The 14,252-nt window shown below is 44.4% G+C and overlaps 1 protein-coding gene across 24 annotated transcripts in view; it reads left to right on the top strand.

Annotated features, from left to right (window-relative positions):
- macf1a (microtubule actin crosslinking factor 1a) overlaps positions 1-14,252 on the top strand; it is a 218,798-nt gene that overhangs the window by 147,370 nt on the left and 57,176 nt on the right. For all 24 annotated transcript variants that reach the window (XM_037092901.1, XM_037092900.1, XM_037092894.1 and 21 more), the window contains 24 exons: positions 110-259; positions 444-677; positions 794-973; positions 1,067-1,240; positions 1,540-1,707; positions 2,377-2,568; positions 2,663-2,836; positions 3,109-3,232; positions 3,385-3,584; positions 3,903-4,220; positions 4,354-4,520; positions 5,797-5,953; positions 6,093-6,204; positions 6,848-6,910; positions 7,359-7,597; positions 7,829-7,958; positions 9,065-9,264; positions 9,781-10,008; positions 10,095-10,371; positions 10,686-11,284; positions 11,472-11,660; positions 11,760-11,966; positions 13,429-13,746; positions 13,882-14,064. In XM_037092901.1, coding sequence (XP_036948796.1) covers positions 110-259; positions 444-677; positions 794-973; positions 1,067-1,240; positions 1,540-1,707; positions 2,377-2,568; positions 2,663-2,836; positions 3,109-3,232; positions 3,385-3,584; positions 3,903-4,220; positions 4,354-4,520; positions 5,797-5,953; positions 6,093-6,204; positions 6,848-6,910; positions 7,359-7,597; positions 7,829-7,958; positions 9,065-9,264; positions 9,781-10,008; positions 10,095-10,371; positions 10,686-11,284; positions 11,472-11,660; positions 11,760-11,966; positions 13,429-13,746; positions 13,882-14,064 — 4,983 coding nt within the window. The remainder of the gene's footprint in view (positions 1-109; positions 260-443; positions 678-793; positions 974-1,066; positions 1,241-1,539; positions 1,708-2,376; positions 2,569-2,662; positions 2,837-3,108; positions 3,233-3,384; positions 3,585-3,902; positions 4,221-4,353; positions 4,521-5,796; positions 5,954-6,092; positions 6,205-6,847; positions 6,911-7,358; positions 7,598-7,828; positions 7,959-9,064; positions 9,265-9,780; positions 10,009-10,094; positions 10,372-10,685; positions 11,285-11,471; positions 11,661-11,759; positions 11,967-13,428; positions 13,747-13,881; positions 14,065-14,252) is intronic.

Here is a 14,252-nt window from a genome sequence, read left to right as displayed (position 1 = left end):
TAACTGTTACTAATAGACTCATTTCTAAATCATGTCAGTATCAGGTTTCCTCACATTTTCTGTCTTTTTGGGTCTTTTTCTTCCTTCTCTCCTCATTCATTTCTCTCAGGTGGTCCAACAGCAGAAAGCCGAATGTTCTCAGAAACTAGAAGGCCTTTCTATGTGGCTGGCTGGAGCTGCCAGCTTATTGGCGAGTCAGAAAGCAGGAGCAGAGTCAGATGATGTGAATGTCCTGCAAGAGAAGCAGAAAAAGCTAAAGGTACGAAACATTAAATCTCAAGGTCAACACCCCGAAACGCTTGAATTAGTATTTTGTCCATGTTTATGTAGATGAATTCACTGTAATACTGTCATTTAATTTATTTGATGCTTTAGATTGTATTTGCTGGGTGAACATGTTTACGTCTTTGATGGTATCAAACCTGTTTTCCCTTGCTCTCCAGGAAGTAGAGAAGGACCTGAAGACCAAACGGGAGGGCATAGCTGAGGCTATCCGCTCTGTGGAGGAGCTCTTGGCTGAGCGAGGAGAAAGTCTGAGTCCAGAGGAGAGGAAGAAACTCCAGGAGGCGCTAGCAACAATGAAGGAGCAATACGGTGCACTGACAGATTCAGTAAACACGTCACTGACAGAGGTGAACTCAGCCATCAACACCACTGTACAGCAGAACACACAAAGGGTAAGATGATGACAGTGGTTATAGATATAAGTGTTAATGATGTTAATTTTAATACTGCTTACTTGTAGCTTTGTTGTCATCCTCATTCTGTCCCTCTTTCCTCTACTATCATGCAGGCAAAGGCTGAGGAGGAGCTCCAGGAGACCCAAGGCCAGATAGACTCTTTGCTGAATGAGTTGTCTTCCCTGAGCCAACCAGGCGGGAGAGGAGTTGGATCTGGAGTGACAAGAGATGTTGTAGACATACCATTCTCACAGCCAGGAGGCGCTGTGTTGTCACACACAGAAATGCTGCAGGTTAGAATGTCTCATCTATGTGTAGCAGATCATGTCTTAAACATCTTACAAATTTACCAAGTTTAAACCTGCAACCTTTAACCTCGCTTCCAGGCCGAGCTTCAGCAGCTCCAGTCTCAACAGGCTCAGCTACTTCAGATCACACAGTCAACGCGCTCCCTTCTGGAACAACCTGACTCCACTGTTCCTCCTGAAGAGAAGCAGCGTCTTCGGGCTGCCCTGGATCAGCTGCAGGCCCAGCACCAGGACAGGCTTCAGAGCTGCCAGGTACTCAAAATGGATACTGACGTGTATGCTAAGGCAACAGCAAGGCTTCTGAACTACATTATCCCAGAGACAGGATCTTATTGTCCTAAGACGTGATAAGTGGAGGTTTTACCTCCTTGAAACGTAGTAGTATTCTACTGACACTTTCAATTATTGATTATATGAGATGAAATTGTCCAAAGCTAAGGACAGTATGCAGAGACGTTTTTACGTTTTGCTGATGGTATTTTTATAATTTACTTACTGCTCTGTTCTCTGCTTAAATTAATTTTTAATTATTATTTATTCATTTATTTTAGGACCGTCTGAGGAAGTCTGAAGCTCTGAAGGATGAGCTGGCAAAGTTCCTCCAAGAACATGGAGGGTTAGGTACCTGGCTGGAACAAAGTGAGCAGGAGCTCCGTTCACTTGGGGAAGGAGAAACTGATGCACAAGGCCTGAAGGGCAGGCTGGAGGAGCACAGAAAGGTAAACCATAACACACCTTAATAACACAATTTAAATATCTCTATGCATTGTTGTTGGTTCATGTGAAACTCCAACACCCAAGTTATTCAAGCACAAACTAAATTCAACATGCTGCAGATTCTCCACAAGATGGCGCTAATGTCATATTTTACACAGTGTGTGATACTCGCAGGAAATGCTGGCACTGTGGCTCTGCATTTGGATTATATTGGCTGAGCTTGGTTTCAGGTGCTTTGAAGTGAAGTAAAGTCCTGCTGTTGAGCCCAGTGTAGCTGAGTAAAAACACGTACTGCCCAACTATGCTTTTTGATCTTTAATTATCCATGGAAGACTGAGTTTCCACGCTCGGTTTCCATCCATTCCAATGAACTGACATGCCCTGATTTTACACTCTCACATTCTCATCTGGGAACCACTGAGAAACTCCACTGAAGCATTGTGGGATAATTTTCTTGTGAAGAGTCCCTTGATACCACATTTGCAGTGTTTCATATCCTTCTCTCACACATTTTTCCAGCAATTCCAGATATTTAAACTAGCGACCTGCTGGACGCAGTGATGCTTTCCATGAACACTTTCAATAAAAACATGATTTTTTCCAATAGACATATTGTACATATCTGCACACAACTGCCCCCAACTGACCTGTCAATCTGTCTGTATTTTCAGCTCGCCGAAGATGTAATTTGTCACAAGGCAGACCTACGCTTTGTTTCCATATCTGGTCAGAAGGTTCTTGACTCTATCCAGGCAGCTTTGGAGCAAGTTGGTGGTTCAGATCCAGCAATGAACAGCACCAAGCAGCTAGTAACTGACAAGCTGCAGGATGCTAACCACAGATACACAAACCTACACACTAAGGTGAGGGATACTAGAGTTCATTCTAGAAATTATTTTAAATTGTGCTCAGTTAATTAGTTCCTCACACTTTGAAATGGTTTGTCTGTGTGTGCAGTCAACAGAGTTGGGCGGCCGTTTGTCCGGCCTGTTGGAGAGGTACCAGCAGTACCAGGATGAGGTTGTTTCCCTCCATTCATGGCTCAGCACTCAGGAACAGAACCAAAGCATAGCCAAGCCCAGTGGAGAGACAGACCCTCAAAACCTGCAGAACACACTACGACAAGTACAGGTGAAGCACACATCACAAACATTAACACAAAGTGAGAAGGCAGATTTTCAGAGTATGGAAACATTCTGTTCATGATCTCAGCCAGTTGAAAGTCATCTTTCCCAGCCACTACATCATGTTAAGCACTCTCCAAAAAGTATAAATTGAGTCAAGAAATGTCTGGAAAAAGTGGAATAATTAATCGGAAAGTATGTGGGAACCTTGGTTTTAAATTTTCCTGTCAGCTATTGAAAGGATTTAATTTTGATGACGAGTGTTTCCTCTGTCATCAGATGCTGCAGGATGAGCTGGCGGAGCGTTCAGTGCAGCTTGAGAAGGTGAAGAGAGCAGGAAGAGATCTGGTCAGCACAGATGAATCGCCTTCCCTCAAAGCTGTTGATATCCTTTGTGCTGCAGGTAAATTTGATCACTTTCATTGTCGAAACAAGAACTCACAGACAAATACACATCAGATTACACTGTTTTCATCATTTATGTTTAAACAGATGCATGTTTATTTGGAAATTTAAAAAGATCACATTTTTATTTTGACACCTCCTTCTTTTCAGATGGTTTAGAGAAGAGGTTTGGCTCCCTCTCTTCCTCTGTATCAGAGCGGGCAGAGCAGCTTCAGACTGCAGTGGCCCAGTCTGTCAGTGTCCAGGAGGGCCTGAAGGGTCTGCTAAGCTGGCTGGACAAACTTGTTGTCAATCCTGGACCAGTCGAGGCCACCGCACAGGCTGTTCAAGATGCCCTGACCCAGAACCAGGTATAAATAAACTGAGTGAACCCAGTAATTATCAAGGAATTATTTCCTTAAAAAATGTCCCAACACAGCAATCAGTCAGTCAGTCAGTCAGTCAGTCAGTTTATATTAATGAAACATGATCTGCCTTATAAAAGAGATTTTTAGGTATAATACAGATATCCAATAAAAAAAAAATGTGCATATGATCAGTAATGCAGCACAGCAGGTTTTACTAGTGCATTCACTCTTTAATTGGCACATGTATGAATCAACATATTGCTGAAGATTGTGTTCAAAGTCTCAATTTTTAAAACAAGACTTCTTCTCTCCCTTCCCCAGAAACTTCGGCAGGAGCTGCTGTCCAGGCAGGGCAGCGTGGAAGCAACACGAGACTCTGTTTCCAAACTCCTTCAGAGCGCCGATGCCTCTACGGCCTCTGGCCTTCAGGGTCCTTTAGACGAACTTACTCAGCGCTATGCTGCAGCGCAAACTAGCCAGGCAGAGAGGGAGGCTGAGCTCAAAGGGCTGTTGCCCAGATTGGAGAGCTACGAGCGGTTGGGGACCGACCTCCAGGTCTTCACACAGAGCCGGGTGAAGGCTCTGAGCCCGGCAGGCCAGCCAGACCGCAGCGTGGATGACTACAGGCAGACCATTGAGGTCAGTAGAGGGGTCATATTTTCATAACCGTCATTGAATTATATGGTTTCAAATTTTTAAGACTTCTTAATGCCTCTAAGGGAATCAGTGGATTAGTTTATTCGACACTTATGGCCTCTGTGTCTATTCTCAGGAGGTCAGGTCCGAACTGGAGCAGGAAGCCAGCCAGCTGAAATCCTTCTGCAACCTCGGCACAGAGCTCAGCCAGTCAAAAGCTTTCGGTAACACTCAGAGCTTACTGGATAATGTCAAAGGGGTTTCTGATGAATTCACCCAACTGGAAGCCAATGTCAACGAAAGGTAAAAATCTTACAGGCAACATGTGAGATATGTCTTTTTTCCTCCCCTTATTTTATGCTGTTTTTGGCAATTGTGTAGTTTGCATAAATTACACAAGGGGGCAGCAAAGACAAAGCTTTCAGGAGTCTATCAATCCTTCACCTGTGCAGTTCTTGATGCTCACATATGAGGAGGGTCAATTCCAGTTTGACTGACAACGTACCAAATAACCTTCAGAGAGAGTGGAACTGAAAAAGATTTGATTAGATATGATACGACTACTTATAAAGAATCATGTGACTTGCTCTGCAGAACAGACTGTGCCACTGGCATTTCCAAAATTTGTTTTCTAAATTTGTAGCCTTCATGGGGCACCAGTTGCTATGCCTACCCCGTCTGACGTCGTATCAGTGAGCAGCCACACTTGAAGCCTGTCAGAGGGGGCTGGGAATTTATAAATACCATTTTACCATTTTTTGAGTTTGGTGAGCCAGTCCCATAAAAACAACCAATATAGTCTCATAGAGATAAATAATGTGATTAATAAATTAATTATATACAATCTCAAACATGGGTATGGGTAGAACATACTATACATGATGTCTGGGATTATTTACTGTGTAGTAAGATGTTTCACAGCACTCGGTTTCCAAGTACTGTGCAGTGTGTTTGTGTGTGTCAGCTGTATGTGTGCACTGTGCCTGTGTGGCCGGCGAGAGCTGGTGAGTAGGCCTGGGTGCTAATATAAGCAGAGTGGACACGGCTCATTGTCCGTCCTATAAACGGCCTACTCGGATGACTCCCAGCCTCGATTCCCGAGGGGGAGAAAATAGCAGCATGATAATGATACCGCTCAATGCCAGACAACTTCTTAGAGCTGTTTTGTCTGCGGGCAGTCCGCAGTTTTCCGGCCATAGCTCGAGACAAATCGCATACAAAGACAAGAAGGTCAGGGCTGTGTTAATGCTGCCCAGTGTGGACCTTGAATAATCTCTCTCAATGGTGCTTGTGTATTGTTTTTTTCATTATTTTATAGATGTAAAATCAGCTCAAGGAAGATCATATGATGGTTTCACTTTGTGCTGAAAACATAATAATGTGATTGAAGTTACATCTTTTTCTGCTCTTCTCTGTCCTCATGTCCCCTTCCTCTTCTTCCTCTCCTCCTTTTTATATTGTTGTTTTTCCTTATTGCACTCTTCCTCATCCTCTCCATCTCTGCATCCTTCCTATCTTCCTTCCTCCTCTTGCTGTTTCTTCAAACTATCCTCTTCCTCTGTCTCTGTTTTCCTTACAGGTTTGCTGCGATCCAGGCCTGCGAGCAGCAGCTGCTGCAGTTCCGCGGCCTCTCTGGCTCCCTCCTCAGGTGGCTTCAGACAGCACAGGAGCAGCTGCCGTCCAAAGAGGCCAGCCTCACCACAGAGGCCCTGCAGAGAAGAGTGCAGCAGCTAAAGGTGTGTGTGTGTATCCAAACCCTGCACCCTCTGGCTTAACTTAAACAAAGGGATTTTAGTGAACATGCTGTTTTAATCCAGCTACTTTCGTGTGTCTTCTTAAAGCTCAGTGATTCAGTAAAATGAATTATTCCTTCAGGACTTGATGAACGACTGGGAATCACAGCGATCAAGGGTTCAGGAGCTGAACAAGACGGGATCAGAGCTGGAGTCCCTCATCATCGACATCACCACTCCTCAGGCCAAAACTGGTAAGAGCAGGGATGAAAACACACTCGCACATTAGAATACTTCGACCCTTCCCTCCTATTTTCCTCATGAATGCATATTTGCAGACATGACTTAGGTGTGATTTACAGATGATATAGATGGGAGGAAAATCACCAAGTGTTTATAGAATAATTTGACCTGAGAGAAATACAGAACTGAAAACAAAGAATGCAAGACAGAAAGGCATGAAAGAATGAAATGAAATGCGTGTATAATCAGTTCTGTTCAGGTAGTTTGTTTTGGTTCAGTTAAGCTGCATATTTGACACTGTACAGAGGTGCTTATAATAAAATTTCACCAAATAGAACACTCAATTCAATTCCATTCAGTTTCTGTGTTATATAAAGACTATGGGTATCCTCCATGTCTTTTCTCTCCTTTGTCATTTGTTTTCATGGCTTTTGTGCAGCGTCCTCAGTTCTCCTGCTGAGCTCTGTGTGCTGTGAAGTATTTGTGGGTTGCAGGATGTCTTGATGCTGTTTGGAGATTGTGTCAGAACTTTAAATGTGTCCACATTATGCTGAAAGATTTGAGCATTGCTGGTCCTGTTTTGTGTGTGATTATGCCGGCGTGGGTGTGTGTTTTAGTGGCAATGTCTCAGTCAGGTGTGTGTCTTCCTCCCAGGTGCTCCTCAAATCAATGGCTCAGCAGGTCCCAGCAGTGTCAATGGCATTCACACCTGTAAAGGTGAGCTCTCCCTCCAGCTCTCTCTTTCTCCTCTCCCTTCTTCTTTTTTGTTGCCTCCTGAAAACAGGTCTCTAAGAGATATTTTAACAGCCATATTGATGTTTTTGGTTTCCTTATAATGGTCACTTTGAGAGATTACTGCTCTGTCCCCTGTCCTGTGTACTGTGCTGTCCTGTCTCCTGTTGCTCTCTGTTCATACGAACATCTGTCAGTGGCAAATTTGCTCAAATTTAACATCTATCACAGCATCCATCATTTATTTTGGGTACCTTGATCTGCCTTCACTGTATGCCTGTAGTTCTTATTAGCCTAATTTACTTGTTTGTACTAGATCCGTTGACGTAATTCTACCAAGATTTATCTGTTTTTTTTCTGTATCTGCCCTGCTGCTAACCTCCATTTTATTATAGGCTAAGCAATTGTCTCCTTTCTTTCATTGTGTTCTCAGACCTGACAGAGCTCCAGGTAGCCGTGTCTGATGTAAACGGTCGATACGAGGCGCTGGGTGGGGAGTTGAAAGAGCGTCTTGGTCGCCAGCAGGCCTCGCTAGAGCTGAGGCAGAAAGCCAGACAGGGTACTGAGGAGCTCAAGAGCTGGCTGACAGACAGAGAGCACAGCTTGAAACAAGGACAGACCGCTTCTCCCTCCAGACCTGAGGTGGTACGCGCCCAGGCCCAGGAGAACAAGGTAAAGGACTGGGTCTCTTTAGCTTTTCCCATGTTGCAAAATAATTTCACAGCTACTTTCTATGGTAGCATAGTGCCCAAATCAACACAAAGGTTGTCTTGACTGTGTATATATGTGATAAATTTAAACATTAGAACTCTTATCTTTGCTTTTTCTAATTAAACGTGTATCATCATCTTGCAGCATAGCTACAGGGTTTTTCAAGTTTGTCCCCTTCCTTTCCTCCTTTAGGCCCTGCTTTCAGAGCTGACTGAACACTCTGGGAAGGTTGATGAGCTGAAGAGCACACTAAGGAAGCTGATTGCTGATAATCCTGATTCTCCTGAGGCAGACAGCTGGAGACAGCAGCTTCAAGAGATAGGTATGTGCTGCAAATGACAAGAAACACATGAAGACATGTGGCGGGATGACGGGACAGCCATTTTACAGAAACTGATAGCTCAGAGCTCTGTCCGATATAATGCAGATGCCCAAAGGCAAAAACTTAAGTAGAAGGATTGGTGAAACTAAATATTACTGAAGACATGGCCAGGAGGCAACAGCTGCTGGATATACTCTACTATAGCAGTCACAGAAATACTGTACAGTACTTACAGCACAGTTTACAAAGAACCTGTGTGGGGAGAACATGAGGCAGTCATGTGGAGGTGACATAAAGGAGATGCAAGTTAGTGAAACAGGGAAATAATTCTTTCCATTTAAAAGAATGTGATTTGTTTGGACAGTCAATGAGTTTAAAATTGGCAAGAGTTTGTTAAAGAGATGATGGAAATATATAATAATGATTGCAACATAAAACAAGGCTCAAAACAAGGAGGTTAAGGAAAAAGAGTAGCCATTTTAACTCTAGTGCGTTTTTGAAAGCAGATAAAAGAAAGTGGCACAGTGCCTTAGAATTTGTAAGAATTTTTCTAAAAGGTAGTGAGGAATTGAGATCAATATTATCTAGGGAGAGAGTGGGAAGTGTTCCTGTCAAAGCTATTTGTTCGCTCGGCGCTCGCATACTTGATATTTTTACCAGGGCCTTCTGTGAGGTAACTGAGACAGAAATATATAAGGTGAAATCCAAGAAGGGGGCCTTTATATTTCATATTTCATAATGCCTTTTCAAAGCCATGTGGCCACAGACACACACGCACAGACACACACACGCACACTCTGCTGGATGCCTAGAACATGAGTCAGAGAGGAAGAAAGAGGTAGAAGAAGTAGGAGGGACAGAGGAAGAAAAACTCACTTATTGTTTTATCAGTGTTATTCACTTTGAGTCCGGTTTAAATCAAGAGGCTTCAGGAGGTTTCATCACCATCACTGTTTGATTAAAATGTCCCATTAATTGAAGCAAGAAACTGGACAGAAAACATGAAACAATGAATGGGCTACAATGAAATATATACACACGATCATCAACATTTTGCATATGGTATAAGTTTCTTGCACTCCTTTCTTGATTCGCCATTACCCCAGAATGCCGCTGGCAGACAGCCAATCAAGCTGCAGCCCAGAGGCAGACCGAACTGGAGACTTGTGCTGATAGGCTGGGCAGCTTTGCCTCAGCAGCCAGTCAGTTGGGCCCATGGCTGAGGGAGAAGGAACTGATGATGAGCGTGCTGGGACCGCTGAGCATCGACCCAAACATGCTCAACACACAGAAACAACAAGTACAGGTATGTGATAGAAGAATCACAAAGATACTGCCAAAAGGCACAGCAGTTATCAATACACACACACACACACACACACACACACACACACACACACACACACACACACACACACACACACACACACACACACACACACACTGTGGTCATAGATGCAGAAAATGAGCAAGAGAAGAAATGCATCCTAGCAAACGATGTTGGTGAAACTGACTAATGTGTAGTAATGATCTGAATGAACTATAGATACTTGATTGAAGTGGTTTTCTCTTGTTTTGAGACTTCCGCTGCAGTCAGTAAAAGCAAGCTGAAGATCAGAAAACATTTTTAGATTTGGCACACTTGGTCACACGTGGTAGTATTAGAATCACAAAGTAATATGTAAGATATTCATCAGATTTTTTTATATGGTCAGAATGTCAAAATATCACTGAATTTTTCCTGGATCTTCAGGTTTTCCTTTGTTTTAAACACAAACTTGCTCACATCACTAAATAATGTGTTTTCTCCTCTGTCTTACAGTTTATGCTGCGTGAGTTTGAGACCAGGCGGCCACAGTTTGACCAGCTGACCCAGTCTGCAGAGGGTATCCTCTCCCAGACTGGTGACTCTTCTCAGGACCCTAAGGACCTAGAGGAGGTGCGTTCTGAACTGGGCTCCATCTCCCAGCAGTGGGAGGACCTAACAAACCGACTGAGTCAGAGATCAAACCACATCGACCAGGCCCAAGGAACCAGTGAACGTTACCAGGTATGTGTTATTGGTCATGGTTAAATGGTATTGTTTTATTGTCAGCATGACGGTATGATTCTCTAACCCGCCTTGTCTCCCACCAGGCTTTGCTCAGAGAGCTCTCCTCCAGTGCCTCTGCTCTCGGTGAGAGGTTGGATGCCCAGGCTTCACTGAGCGCCCAGCCCGAGGCACTGAAACGTCGCCTGCAAGAAACCGGAGAGATCAGATCAGAGCTGGAGAGACGGCGGACTGAGCTGGCTGAGGCTGAGAGGCTCTGCCAGGAGCTCAGCACCATTGTGGCTGAACCATACCTGAAGGAAGAGCTTAGTAAACGACTGGAGAGTGTCAGCGGACCACTGAAGAGTTTAGAGGAGCGCGCAGGTTTGTGGAGTTACTGTGGTTTATGTAGTAACTGTTCTTAACAACCCAGTGTTCTCTACAGTAGCTGCTCTGGTGTCTTTATCACAGTTTATTTGTTTGTAGTGATTTTCTCTACAAAGATAAGTGTTCAATAAACAGTTCCTTTCAAACCTAATCCCTCTTGAGCCATAATGGTAATACTGTTTAGATGATAAGAAAATCCTACTAACAAATCTGCTGAAATAAATGCAACAAAAAGTCCTATTTGTCTTTTTGTGTTTGGAATTGTTTTCAAGTGTTTATGTAATCCCCTTTCTCTGTTTCTCTTCCTCTAGCTGATGGTCTGTCTCAGCTCCAGACTGCCCTCTCATCCACTCAGCAGTTCCAGCAGATGTTTGAGGAGTTGCGCTCCTGGCTGGACAAGCAGGCAGATCCCAAAGAATCATCCACTGATGCTCTACCCTGTCAGTCTGAGGCCATCCGCTCCCTGTTGGCACAGACGGGTGATCTCCAGCGAGGGATCGCAAGTCAGCGAGGTTCCTACGAGCTCATTCAAGCCGAGGGAGCATCACTGCTAGCCACTCTGCCTGTAGGTGGAGACGAACGGTCTGCACTGCAATCCCGCCTGGCCTCCTTGAGGCAGGACTGGGAAGGGCTGAACCAGAGAATCTCTGATCGAGAGAATAGACTAAAGACCACCCTGAGCAAAGCAGAAACCTACCAGCAGCACAAGGCCGAGCTGACACCGTGGTTAGCAGAGTGTGAACAGAAAGATGGAGAGATCCAGCCGTCACTGGATGCATCAGCCCTGGATGAGGCTTTACAGAAGGCTCGAGGTCTATCTTTGGACCTTGAAAGACGACAACCTCTCCTCGAGGCTTTCAATACTGCAGCCGATCAGCTGCTGGAACAGTGTTGCATCGGAGAGGAAGAGGTACACAGTTTAACTGATTTCAGTCTATGACTTCTACTCTGTTTTGTTTATGTGTTGGCTTGTGATGCGTTAAAGCTGAATTGATTTTGTTTCTCTATATCATTGTATTATTGGAGTATTGTTAGTGATAGTCAGAAATCAAGCAAAATAAGAAAACTAAACTATGTAATGTAAACAATTTTTGTAGGTACGAGATGAAAAAGCCCAGCTGAACCGCAGGGTGGACAAACTGGGTGAGAGACTTCATAACCACACCTCCCAGCTGGAGGAGCTGGCGTGTCGCCTGAAAGAGTTTGAAGAGGGCAGACAGGCTGCAGAGAGGAGGCTGGAAGCTGCCAAGCACCAGATTGAAGTCCAGGAGGCTTTGGGACCACAGGTACCAAGAATATTCTTCATTGTCACTTTCATCATTCCTTAATAACTGCATTAATAAAATTACATCATTATTATAACTATTCATATTGACTTCATTCAGGCATGCAGTGCGAAAAGCCTTGAGAGACTGAGAAGTCAGCAGGAGAATCTCAGGTCCCTGAAGCCTCAGGTGGTCTACCTTAGAGACCTGGCCCAGGGGCTGGTACAGGACTCTCCACAGACAGCAGGAGGCAGCACTGAGGGCACACAGAGGCTTCAGGAGCTGGCCAAGGAAACAGAGAGAGACTATGATGACGTTACTGAGAAGGTGAGGGGCGGGGTCATAGTCAGAAAAAGAGACATAAAGTGGAAACATGTTGTTTTCTTTTGTTTAAGATGGTCCAGATCCTCCAGGTTAGCAAAGTGATTATTGGGTAAATCAAGACATTAAGCATACTTCAAACAATCACATTATGTGAGGACACTGGATCATGTTTTGAGTTACTGGATGTTCAGTATAATTTCAAACACACTGTTCAGTGCACTGATGAGATTCAGGTGGTTGTGGTTATAGTTCTTTGTAGTTTAGTGTCAGCACTTAAGAACGTACTCACATTTTTTTCATAGCTGACTTTTGTGGGGGGAAGTTCCTCCTCCCAGACATTGCCAATGAAAGCTAGTGAATGTCCAAAACATACTTGACCCACACATGAAGGCAGTGCAGAGTCCTCGACCCAGCAGGTAGCCGCGGAGAAAGAGACGAAAGGGGTCGTAAAAGTTATGAATTAATGTAACCTCAACAATTTATGCTAACTGGAGAGAAGAGAAGTTGTACAACGGGGTGGGGGGGGGACTATTTATACAAAGGGTTGCAGTGTGAGATGGTGTCAGATCTAATTTGTGTGTGTGTGCATGTGTGTGTGGGTCCTGAGCAGACAAGTGTCAGTGAGCTGAGCGAGAGCAGAACAGCCATAGCTGTCAGAAGAGTTTGGCTTTTTGAGTTACAGTAGTAGTCTTATATGGTCACTGTAGACATTCAACACTTGATCACAGTTTGAAATGTAAACCTGAGTTTGGAGAATTCAGCTCCCACAGTATTGCATCTATTTTCTGCAATCCAGCCTCCAAATATTCCTTTTAAGGTTGCAGCTATCAGAGGAACCCTGACTGTATATAAAAGAACACTGCACTGTTATATACTGAGACGTTTAGTTTCTCCTTTTAAAATATTGATCTGATGTCGTTGTTGAGTTCCTCGGCTGGTAGAGATGCAGACTGACTCTTAGATAATGCCTCTACTGTCTCTTTCTCGCACCTACATAAACGGAGCCTATTTTTACTTGCTGTTGTGTTGCGTCATTCTTTGGTTTCATTGCATGCTATTCTGTTCCAGTGATTTGTTCAGTTTTGACAAGGAAAATATTTCCACACAGGTTCCCCTTTAAAAGATTAGTGTGTGTTTTGATTAATCTGTTTGTATCGTACAGATATCATCACTTTTATTGGCCATTTCAAGGCAAATTGCAACCGAACTGACTGTTCAATCTACTAGTTGTCCTGAGGAGTGGAACTGCTCATTCATAATTTCAGTTTTGTGCTCAAAATCAACCTAAAAATCTTTTTCTGTCTGTGTGACACCTAGAATATTATGTTTGCCATGCAAGAAGTACCACAGTGATCAGAGAGAAAATGTTTCTGCTGGAATTGTGGTGCTCTTGTTGATGAATTTTTAAAAATGTCTCCTAACCACCTATTATGTCTTTTATCCTCTGTCCATCTCTCTACATCAGATTGAGCAGTGCTGCTCCACCCTGGAGTCCCGGCTACAGGGCGTCGGCGAGGTCCAGTCTCATGTTCGTGATGTCTTCTCACGTCTTGCCGACCTCGATGATGAACTGGACTCCCTCAGCCCAGTCGGACGCGATGCAGATTCCCTGGCGTCTCAGGCCGACGCCCTAAAGGGCTTTTTGACACGTTTGACCAACCTCAGGTCAGAGCTGGAAGGTCACTCTTCAGACTGCACCTCCATGCTGCGGCGAGAAGGCTCCTCCCCTGATCTCCTGGCTCTTAGGAGGGAGACAGAGGCTCTGAACCGCCAGGCTGGCAAGGTGAAGGGGGGCAGAAGATCATGACGATGGTGGTGGTGCTGGTGGTGGTGGTTGTAATTTGGATGCAACATTAAGTAAAAGTGAAATTGGTTTCATCCAGTCATGACGGTTTTATATCTGTTCCCTGTTCTCCAGCTGAGTGAGCGCGGCCAAGCCAGGTTGGACCAGATCGAAGACGCTGCTGGGAGAGTTCAGGAGTTTTACAGGCAGGTTGCCGAGCTGCAAGGCCTGCTGGGAAAGGCGGAAGAGGGACTGAACGCACAGGGCCTGGTTGGCTCTGAGGTGGAAATGATCAAACAGCAGCTACAGGAGTTCAAGGTAGGGATCACTTTTTGCTGGTTGCTAACATGGATGTGATGTGTGTGGATGAGTGTGTTGAAGCTTGATGTAAAGCGGCAGTGTAATGTGTTGTGGATTGTCGGAGAATCTGATTTGCAGTTGTTTCTTATATTCGTAATTCCCTCTTTCTTCTTGTTCCATTTGGTTTGGTTTAGAGTTTTCTTTGG

The sequence above is a fragment of the Acanthopagrus latus genome, chromosome 3 (assembly GCF_904848185.1).
Source record: "Acanthopagrus latus isolate v.2019 chromosome 3, fAcaLat1.1, whole genome shotgun sequence".
Taxonomy (NCBI): Eukaryota; Metazoa; Chordata; class Actinopteri; order Spariformes; family Sparidae; genus Acanthopagrus; species Acanthopagrus latus.
This window is presented reverse-complemented; position numbering and strand designations above follow the sequence as displayed.